The sequence below is a fragment of the Myotis nattereri genome (genome assembly GCF_964212035.1).
Source record: "Myotis nattereri genome assembly, chromosome: 15".
Lineage (NCBI taxonomy): Eukaryota > Metazoa > Chordata > Mammalia > Chiroptera > Vespertilionidae > Myotis > Myotis nattereri.
In genome coordinates, this window is record NC_138090.1 from 13,951,436 (window position 1) to 13,962,082 (window position 10,647).

Below are 10,647 nucleotides of genomic sequence, written 5' to 3' on the forward strand. Positions count from 1 at the left end.
GGAGAGAGGGAATTAGGAGGTTATAGCAATGGTCCAGGTAAGAGATGATGGTGGCACGGACTAGGGTGAGGATGGTAGGAATAGGGAAAAGTAGGGGGAAATTAAAGGTTTGTACGCATGATCAAATTTGTGTTTTAGAGAAGGGCCTTCCACCGCCCTCTCCTGGGGATTGTGCCCACAACCCAGGCATCTGTCCTGACCAGAACCAAACTATGACCTTCCCAGTTCATAGGTCAGCACTCAACCACTGCGCCACACCGGCCGGGCTCATTGGCATTTTCATTCTGCCACAGTGCATGTGGTCAAGTCAGACACCTAGTAAATACTAGTGTCATCTTACGTGACCCAGTCAGATCCCTGACCTGGTCAGAAAAATTTGCCTCGTTTCAACCCTTCCATATTCCTGTGGGGACACAGCCACAGGGATGTGATACGGAGGAGCCAGTGTTGTGTATGAATGCAGTCATGCACTTCACTAAGCAGAGGGGGCCACTCCTGTTTCTCTAAAATTCAGATCTCTGCCATCTCCTTGAGACTCAGCTCAGGAAACAGATGTGCGGTATGGGTCAGGCACTTGTTGAAACTAGTGTTGTAGAGTTAAAAACAATTTTATAGTAGCTGCCCTCATAATGCTCACCATCTAACTAGAAAAACAAGCATTCGAATAATGGTGTGTGTGCCAGGGGGCTTAAAGGACATAATGCAGTGATTGGCCGTCCAGTGGGGAATCGGAAGATTTCAGTGAAAATCTGCTAACCAGTATCTGAAGTATGAAATGGAATTAGCAAAGAATGATATTTCCCAGGAACGGAAAAACACCAGTTCCGCTGTGGCCAACCACATGGGGAGAAGGGCATGGACTATGGCAGAAACCTCCAAGTAACCTTCCCTCGCAGCTCCAGCGACCTTATGGCTCTGCTTTCAACATCTGATTGTCTTTACCATAGTTTCTTGTATCCTTCTTGAGATAGAAATCTAACCAGGACCAAAGGATACATTTCAAGTAGGCCAGCCATGGCGACAGTTGTATCATGGCTTAACAAGGCCTAGCAAGGCAAGCAAAAATCAACCCACACGCATCAGAACTGCCAATTGAGAGTCATGGAGGACCCTCAGCTAGCCTTGTTTCATGGGGGAGGTGAGGAGAAAATGGTTGGAATGGAATAAGAAACATGAAAAGACCTTTGACCTAGCAATTCCAATTCTAGCTAGCTATTCTAGAGACGTTCTGGCATAATTGCACAAACAGTATTTAATGCATAATGTTTGCAATAGCAAAATATTGTAAATCATCCAAATGTCTATTAACAGGACCTGGTCCATTCATTCATTCTCAGGGTATTTGCCAGCATTCACTGTCAGTCAAGGTATATAACTGGTGAAGACAGATAAAGTTCTCATGGAGCTCATAGTGGGGAAGGCAGACAAGCTAACAAGTAAGCGATCTCAGATAAGGGTTAGAAATACAAGTATCCTTTTTAATCTATTTGATTCATGATTTAAAGTGGCAGGAATTTGGGCAGTGAGAGATAACTGTGTCTGGAAGAAAATTAAACATGGTAATATGATGGAGAGTAAATTAAAGGAAGGTGCTGAGACAGCTTTTCTGAGGAAGTGATGCTGGAGATAAGACTGAAATAACTAGTAGTAACTAGTTGTCAACCATGTAGAGATTCTAGGGGAGAGAGAGTAACAAGCATAAAGGCCCAGCTGGGAACAATCTTGAAGTATTCGAGGATCAACAAGTTCAGCATGGCTAGGGCCCAGTGAATGGTGGGGAGTTTGAATTTTATTCTTAATACAATAGGTGCTGTTGGCTTTAGATAACAGGAATATTATTATATATGGAGTCTATGAAGTGATTCAGAGGGTTAAGGTGAAGTTATATGTATTGCTATGGAAGATCTCTAAGATCTCTAACTATTACATAGTTTAATGTAAAAATAAGTTGTAGAACACTGGTATTTCACAAAACAAGACACTGGGTGTATGTGTATAAGAAACATGGAATAGGGACTGTTTAAGTGTATGCACCAAACTTAACAGTGGTTATTTCTAGGGTTTAAATTAGGATTGGTGATGGGGATGAAGGAGGGCTGCCACCGCCACTTTTTACTTCCCACCATGTTTGGATTTTGTAACAAAGGAAGCACACGGGCTGGGCGGTTGTGATTGCATGAAAAGGCTTGGCTTTGAAGGGAAATACAACAAAAGCTAAGGATTGCAGGATATACTGCTCCTCATGACTTTCTAGCCTGGATATTAAATTTCTTTATGTAAGTGTGTAAACAACTACTATATGTAACCCACCATTGTCCCCTCAGGATAGTAATGTGATCATCGTTTCTAATAGACTCTACAGTGTGTTCCCAGTATTGCCATGAGAGTGTTTGTGGTTGATCCTACTTGAGCAGGAATGTGATCCTACAGGAATCAGTGACATTCAAGGATGTGGCTGTGGACTTCACCCAGGAAGAATGGCACCACATGGTCCCTGCTCAGAGGCGCTTGTACAGGGATGTGATGCTGGAGAACTACAGCAACCTGGTTTCTCTTGGTAAGGACCACATCTTAATGTCTTGCCTATCGGTGGGTCTTTCCTTTCTCAGTTACTATGGTTGTGGAGCTCTGTGGCTGTCGCGTGGGTGGCTGTGAGCAGGGTATGGGTGTTCAGGGTCAGAGCCTATTCACCTTTTGGGACCCAGCCTTATGGGTATCTGAGCCTGCTCGTTAGGTAAAAGGTCTTTCTTTTGCAGAACTGGGAGTAGGCCGTTTGATTGCATAATATCTCAAGTTGCCCGTTTTCTTTTCCTTCAGAGTTCATGAGGATCAAGGACTACTACTGACTTGTAGGAGACTTCTTTGTCTACTTGCACAAACAAACAAATCTTGTGTTTTTACCCATGAGCAGGATATCAAGTTTCCAAGCCAGAGGTGATCTTCAAATTGGAGCAAGGAGAAGAGCCATGGCTATCAGAGGGAGAAATCCAAAGATCTTTCTGTCCAGGTAAATGAGTGAGGATCATGCTTGTAGGAACCAGTGGACAGTGGCATAGCTGAGGGAGTGGGAAGCATTTTCAGATTGCTGTCCTGGGAGCTCATAGACAGGCAGAGGAGGCTGAGCTATCATGACACCTCTGTACATCTCCCTTCTCCAATAGGGTACTCCTACCGCTGGTAGGTCTTAGAGGAAAAGATACCACTTTGTTCTACACTTAGTATACCATTTCTCCTGTCCTATAACCCTACTTGCTGGATTATTTTCTCTGTATCCTAAGTCCCCCATCATTATTTAGCAACCCCTTTTCTTACTCATTCAGACATAATTGAACTTCCATGTCTCCTTGTTTCGTCTCACTGCTCTCACTGTCATCTGCCCCAGACTTGTAGGAAATATCCACAGCCTTGATTCTTCTTCTCTTCATAATTTGTTTTTAGACTTCTTTCCCTCACTACACCTGTCTAGGGAGAAACATGGTCTTCCATCCATTCTGTGGCCATGTTGGTTTGACTCATTGCCTCTCTCACACAGTTCCTAGAATATCATTTTCTCCTGGTCTCTCACCTCGTTAAGTGCTTCTTGGCTTTAAGTCTTTGGCTTTTCTTGCCTTTCCCTCTAAGCAAATATGCCTTAAGGCAGTGGTTCTCAACCTGTGGGTCGCGACCCCTTTGGTGGTCGAACGACCCTTTCACAGAGTTCACCTAAGACCATCCTGCATATCAGATATTTATATTACGATTCATAACAGTAGCAACATTACAGTTATGAAGTAGCAACGAAAATAATTTTATGGTTGGGTCACAACATGAGGAACTGTATTTAAAGGGCCAGAAGGTTGAGAACCACTGCCTTAAGTCTGTCCTCCAGGCTCCTCCCCCTTCTTTGTTACAAAGAGGGTGCCTGCCTTCTGATGGTTGCAGCTCTTTATTTATGCTATAGACTCAAAAATCATCCTTGCTTGTACCCTGGTCACTTACTTCTTTTCACAGAAAACCTTCACTCGGAAGTCCACTCAGTTCTTATTAAAGATAGGAAATCTGAATTAATCTTCTTGCCCATCACTCCTTTCTACCCTGGCCTGTTAGAAACCTTTTAGTATTTCTAATCTCTCAGACCAGACGCCATAGTCTTTTTCTTTCAACCCAGGTTATTTTCCTTCTTTCCTGCCTTTAACTTCCACTGGTATCATCTTCAACCAAACCCCAGGCTTAGATTACTATAATTTCTAGTTAAAATTGCTCCCTCCATCTTTTTTTATAATCCATATTAGATTTTTTTTTAATTGATTTCAGAGAAGGAGAGGGAGGGAGAGATAGAAACATCAATGATGAGAGAGAATCATTGATCAGCTGCCTGCTGCACGTCCCCCACTGGGGATCGAGCCCACAACCCGGGCATGTGCCCTTGACCAGAATCGAACCTGGTACCCTTCAGTCTTCAGGCTGATGCTCTATCCACTGAGCAAAACCAGCCAGGGTCCATCCTTTTAAAGTGTACACTTCAGTGGTTTTTGGATATACAGTGGGGCCTTGACTTACAAGTGTCCCGACTAACGAGTTTTTCGAGATACGAGCCATCTCTCAGCTGATTTTTTGCTTTGAGTTGCGAGTTAAAATTCGGGTTACAAGCCAGCTTCAGATACCCCACCGCTAGTTGGCACAGCAAACGTCACAGTGAACGCTACAACATCAGCCCAGCATCACGTGTCTCGCTCATTCACTTTTTGATTTGACATACGAGTAATTTGAGTTACGAGCTCCGTCACGGAACGAATTAAACTCGTAAGTCAAGGCTCCACTGTATACAGAGTTGTGCAACCATCACCACTATGTAATTACAGAACATGTTCACCCCAAAAGGAAACTCTGCACCTAGTAGCAGTGACTTTCTATTTCCCATAACCCAGCTTCTGGCAACCATTAATCTACTTTTTCTCTGTATGGATTTTCCTATTCTGTAAATGGAATCATATAATATGTAGCCCTTTGTGACTAGCTTCTTTCACTTAGCATATGTTTTTAGGGCTCATCTAACATGTATTACTTCATTTCTTGGTATTCATTCCTTTGTATTTATTCCATTGTATGCATATACCACATTTTATTTATTAATCACTTGATGGGCCATATTGGACATTTTTAATGCTTTATCTTTGTAAACCACCCACCTCTGAAAAAACCTTGCTGTTACTCCCTATATCTCATTATAGAAAATAAACTCCCTTGATTTAAATGTCTGCATCAAACCTTCCAGTATGATCTTCCTGTTCCCACCAAAGCAACCTTCACTTAGGTTGAACTTCTTTTTAATGTTCTTTGTAAGTAGCATATACTTTCCCTCATTAGATAATGCTTTCTGCCTATCCAAAACCATCTATTCTTTTAAGTTCAAGGTCTGTCTAATTCCTGAAACCTAATGCATACTAACATATTTACTTTTTCCTTCCCTGATCACAAATACCATTTATATCATCTCTACCACACAAATTCAGATGTAATAATATATTACTCAATGATTTTTTCTTTGTCTTTTAATCTTTCTTTTTAGTTGTCAAAAGATTGAGTCTAGATTTCAAGCTACTAGAGAGTCTGTTTTTATTTCTATATATTCTATCTGGTGCAAAGCATGTTAGCACGCAGTTAGAAATTACTTGATTGATTGTTATGGAAACTGGCTTGGGAGAGAATTTTATTATCCACTTATTTCAACAAATATTTCTTGAGTTGTTCCACTGAGAAGTATTCTAAAAGAAATACAAAGCATTCCCTGTCCTTAGAAATTTAGAATTGAGTCTTGTTACAGGGTAAGGAATTTTGGTGTTTAGGGCCCCTTAGTTGCCATGTTATTCCCTCCTAACATTTTATTATGAAAATTTTCAAATATATGAGAAATTAAAGAAATTATACAGTGAACACTAATTGTATAGTTAACATTTTGTTATATTTGCTTTATCATATACCTCTTCATCTGTCCATCTGTCAGTTTATCTTTTATGTATTCCAAGAAAGTTGCAGATGAGTATATTTCATTCCTACATTTTTTCATGTGCATATCATTAACTAGAGCTCAATATTTGTTGATGGTTTTTAGAGATCAATTTATTAGGCAGATTAAAATAAATCCTTTTTAGTTAAGCAAGGTGACTAGTGTAGAATCAAATAGACAAAAACCACAGCCCTGCTTGTAAGGGCAAGAATGATTTGCCTCTTGAAATATTTTTCTTAGTGTATGACATCTCGCCCTTGATCTTCAAGTGTATCAAAGAATCATTTTTGTTAGATCACTGGCTGCAGATTTTTCACTTCAGGCTTTGACTATCTGGAGCCTCAGAGATAACATTTAAAGAAATTATAAAACAGATATATTAGGGAGATAGATTCTATAGTGGTTTGTAAAATGGAAAGGAGTCATAGAGAGCAGATAAGATCCTGCAAGATGGACTGTGATCCTTTTTCCTTTGTATCTATGCCTAACACTTTCTTAATCACTCATCTCCTTACTCCCTAATCAGCCCTTCTAGCTGGGCTTCCTAGTTCTGAACTTATCATCCATTCTGGATCTGCAGTCTGTATTATCATATCTCTTCACTCTTCCTTTCCTCCATTTTGGGTATTCTCCCCAAACCACAGGGCTGACTTCAAAACAGAGTCGTGTATAATTTAAATCTCATTTCCTCATTCCTACTGTAGCAGTTTGTTTCAGCAGGAGGGAATAGGGGACTTTTGCACTTTGGATTTCTTTCAGACTGGAAGACCAGGCCTGTGGCCAAATCATCAAATCTACAGCAGAGCACATCTGAAGTATCCCTGCACACAGATGATCTCTCATGTGCTACATTAGAAGATGTGAGTAATCAGTTAGAGAGGCACCAGGAAAACTGGAAGAGGTATCTGGGGCCAGATATATCCACCCAAAAGAAAATAATCACACCAGAGAAAACCTTGGAGCATAATAAATTTGGTGAAAACTCTAGATTGAACGCAGACCTGGTTACACAACTGAACATTCCTTCAAGGTCTAGTGAATGTGATACACTTGGAATCAATTTGGGACATAATTCAGACTTAGTTAATCAGAATAATATCCTTGTAAAAAAGAAACCTTATAAATGTAATAAATGTAGAAAAGCTTTTATTCATAGATCATCACTTACTAAACATGAGAAAACTCATAAAGGAGAGGGAGCTTTTCCCAATGGTACAGATCAGGGAATTTATGCTGGAAAGAAACACCATGAATGTACTGACTGTGGGAAAACCTTCCTATGGAAGACACAGCTTACTGAACATCAGAGAATTCACACAGGGGAGAAACCCTTTGAATGTAATGTGTGTGGGAAAGCCTTCAGGCATAGTTCGTCCCTTGGTCAGCATGAGAATGCACATACCGGAGAGAAGCCCTATCAGTGTAGTCTCTGTGGGAAAGCCTTTCAGCGCAGCTCCTCACTTGTTCAACACCAGAGAATTCACACTGGAGAGAAACCGTATCGATGTAACTTATGTGGGAGGTCTTTTAGGCATGGCACGTCCCTCACTCAGCATGAGGTCACACACAGTGGAGAGAAACCCTTTCAATGTAAGGAATGTGGGAAAGCCTTTAGTCGATGTTCTTCCCTTGTCCAGCATGAGAGGACTCATACTGGAGAAAAACCTTTTGAATGTAGCATATGTGGGAGGGCTTTTGGTCAGAGCCCATCCCTTTATAAACATATGAGGATTCATAAGAGAGGGAAACCTTACCAAAGCAATAACTATGGCATAGACTTCAAGCACAGCTCATCTCTTACTCAAGATGAAAGCACTCTGACGGAAGTGAAATCCTACCATTGTAATGACTGTGGGGAAGACTTTAGTCACTTTACAGACTTTTCTGACCATCAGAAGATCCATACTGGACAGAGCCCCTATGATTGTGAGCAGACCTTCAGTCAGCAATCTATTTCTCATCCTGGAGAGAAACCCTATCAGTGTAATGTATGTGGGAAAGCTTTCAAAAGGAGTACAAGTTTCATAGAGCATCACAGAATTCATACTGGAGAAAAACCCTATGAATGTAATGAATGTGGAGAAGCCTTCAGTCGACGCTCATCACTTACTCAACATGAGAGAACCCATACAGGAGAGAAACCCTATGAATGTATTGACTGTGGGAAAGCCTTCAGTCAGAGTTCATCCCTCATTCAGCATGAGAGAACTCATACTGGAGAAAAACCCTATGAATGTAATCAATGTGGGCGAGCCTTCCGAAAGAAAACCAATCTGCACGATCATCAGAGAATTCATACTGGAGAAAAACCCTATACTTGTAAGGAATGTGGGAAAAACTTCAGTCGAAGCTCAGCTCTCACTAAACACCAGAGAATTCATATGCGAAATAAACTCTAAGAACCCTGGAATTTTTTTTAAAAATGTGCAGAAAGCTTTAGCTAAAATATTGTTCATACTCATTGTCAAAGGATTCTTGCTGGATGAAAAGCTTGAGAATGTCACGAATTATGTGTATTTGTATGTTGTGTGCAGAGAAAACTCTGCTAGTAGACAATTTTTTTCAATAAAAGCCACATTCTTAGATCTGGTTACAAACTTTTATAAAAACAACTACAAACATAATATATAACTTGTTGGAAATGCTGTGCCTATATATTGGACTTTATAAAACTTGTTAACATATATGTGCAGGAGATTACAAACTTTCAGCAATTTGACTTGCAACTGTTACTGTTTACAGCCTTTTTTATAGATAAAATTCCTGCATTAATGACCAAAACTCATTTTAAAAATTGCTTGACAACTGCATTCAATTGCAGCTCTTATATTGAATGCACCATGGAAACCAATTCCACCTCCAGAAATTCACCATTCAAAGAATTAGATCAGCGGTCCAGCTACTTCATTGTACAGATGAAGAACCTGAAAACCAAAGATGTGAAATGGTTTGCACAGTATGCTACAGCTTATGGTGGTAAAACTGGTGTAGGATGCAGGTCTCCTGACTCTTTGGCTCCAGGGTCTTGACACTGAAAAGCTAATTTGGAAGTCAGAGGGCTTTTAAATAAATTTTAAATCAGTTGCACAAACATTTAATGAGCACTTAAGAATTCATAAAAGCATAAGAGGCAGCAAGTTTAAATTTGTCACAAACTTATTTAAAGCAACTTGTTAGAAGCTTACAAACCAAAATGTTAACAGAAACTAAATGGTTGAACTAAAGTATCATAAGTATACTTTCAGCTAACATGTCAGTTTTATAGAACTATTAAGTCCTTCTCTGTACTGCCCCAAGCTTCCTATGTTGGATCAATGAGAAAAGAACACAAAGCTAAGACAAGAATTTTCCCCAAAATTAATTTGACTGTGTAGAAGTATAAATTCAGTTACCTCTTGCCATAAAATTTGCCTTTAAATTAACACATGTGCCAAGGAAATATTTCACCATAAAAAAATAATAATAATAACTTAAGCTTGGTGGTGCTTTTCCATCCGTAAAGCCTGAGAGCTAAGTAAGTTTCAGTAGCCCACTCAAATCCTTAGTGTCCCTTAATGGGAATTCATAGGTTATCCCAAAGGAATTTCAAGAAGCTTTGTTGGTTCATTGGCACTAACAGTGCAGATAAATTTAGAAGCAATTGTGGACATTGACCCCTTTCATACACGAGCATCTTTTCTCTAAGATAAAACAGTTTTTCCACCTTGATGAGTCATTGGGAGGAGTAATATGAGTGATGATGATGAAACCTTTCATCCATCATCCTTATCTCATCCTGGATAACAGGAGGCAGCTCCCAACCATTCTTCATAGTTCTTTGCAGGAAAATGTGCCTGGGGGTTGAAATATGGCATGTCTAGCCCATTCTCTATCATATATGAAGCAAGATGGGATACTCCCTAGCAGATTTGCCCATCTAAGACATTAGCCATTCAAAACATGCCTTGTTTATGATATGCCATGCTGAGTGCACATACAATGCCAAAGTCATGCTTGTATTGTCTGGTACATAGTTTGACAATATGTAATACTCAAACCTTCCCTATTGATTGGCCAAGATGCCTATCAGGAACTCATTTTGCTGCTGATTGTTTGGGGATCCTCATAGTGGACTATTTGTAAAAATGGCATGAATTGTAACCAATTGAGTGCTACCCTACTGTTATAGAAGTTTATAAAGACTTTAGATCTAGAAGACCCAAAGGAGACCACTGGTTTGTGTGTGGAGTCTGGCCTAGATCCAACCAATCTCTGAATCTCAGCACATCTTCATTGACAGGGAGGGAGCCCAGGATATATGTGTGGCTAACAGAGCAGAGGATTCTGTGGTCCCAGCATCTATGCACCATGCACTTATGACCACCTAGCTTTCTAGGCCACATGAAATGCATCCTTGTAACATCATTGTGTCATTTCAATAAATAGCCTTCTTAGTTGAATGGGAGTCAGTATGTCTATTTCAATTTTCAGAAGTTGACTAAGAACAGAGTGGCATATCAAGGAGGGATTAACTGCTGAACTCTTCACAGCCAGGTGAGTTAATAGCAGCTACCATTTATTGAATGCTTGCTACTTGAAAGACATTGTGCCAAGTACTTGAGAGCCATCATTTCAGTTAATTCTTAAAATCCCCCATTCTAGGTCTTGTGGTCACTATTGTC

At 40.2% G+C, this 10,647-nt stretch overlaps 1 protein-coding gene across 2 annotated transcripts in view; it reads left to right on the plus strand.

The window, feature by feature from the left end:
• ZFP90 (ZFP90 zinc finger protein) overlaps positions 1-10,416 on the plus strand; it is an 85,889-nt gene extending 75,473 nt beyond the window's left edge. For both annotated transcript variants that reach the window (XM_081108684.1, XM_081108685.1), the window contains 3 exons: positions 2,431-2,557; positions 2,912-3,007; positions 6,746-10,416. In XM_081108684.1, coding sequence (XP_080964810.1) covers positions 2,431-2,557; positions 2,912-3,007; positions 6,746-8,385 — 1,863 coding nt within the window. In that variant the 3' untranslated portion in view covers positions 8,386-10,416. The remainder of the gene's footprint in view (positions 1-2,430; positions 2,558-2,911; positions 3,008-6,745) is intronic.
• Positions 10,417-10,647: the final 231 nt, after the last annotated feature.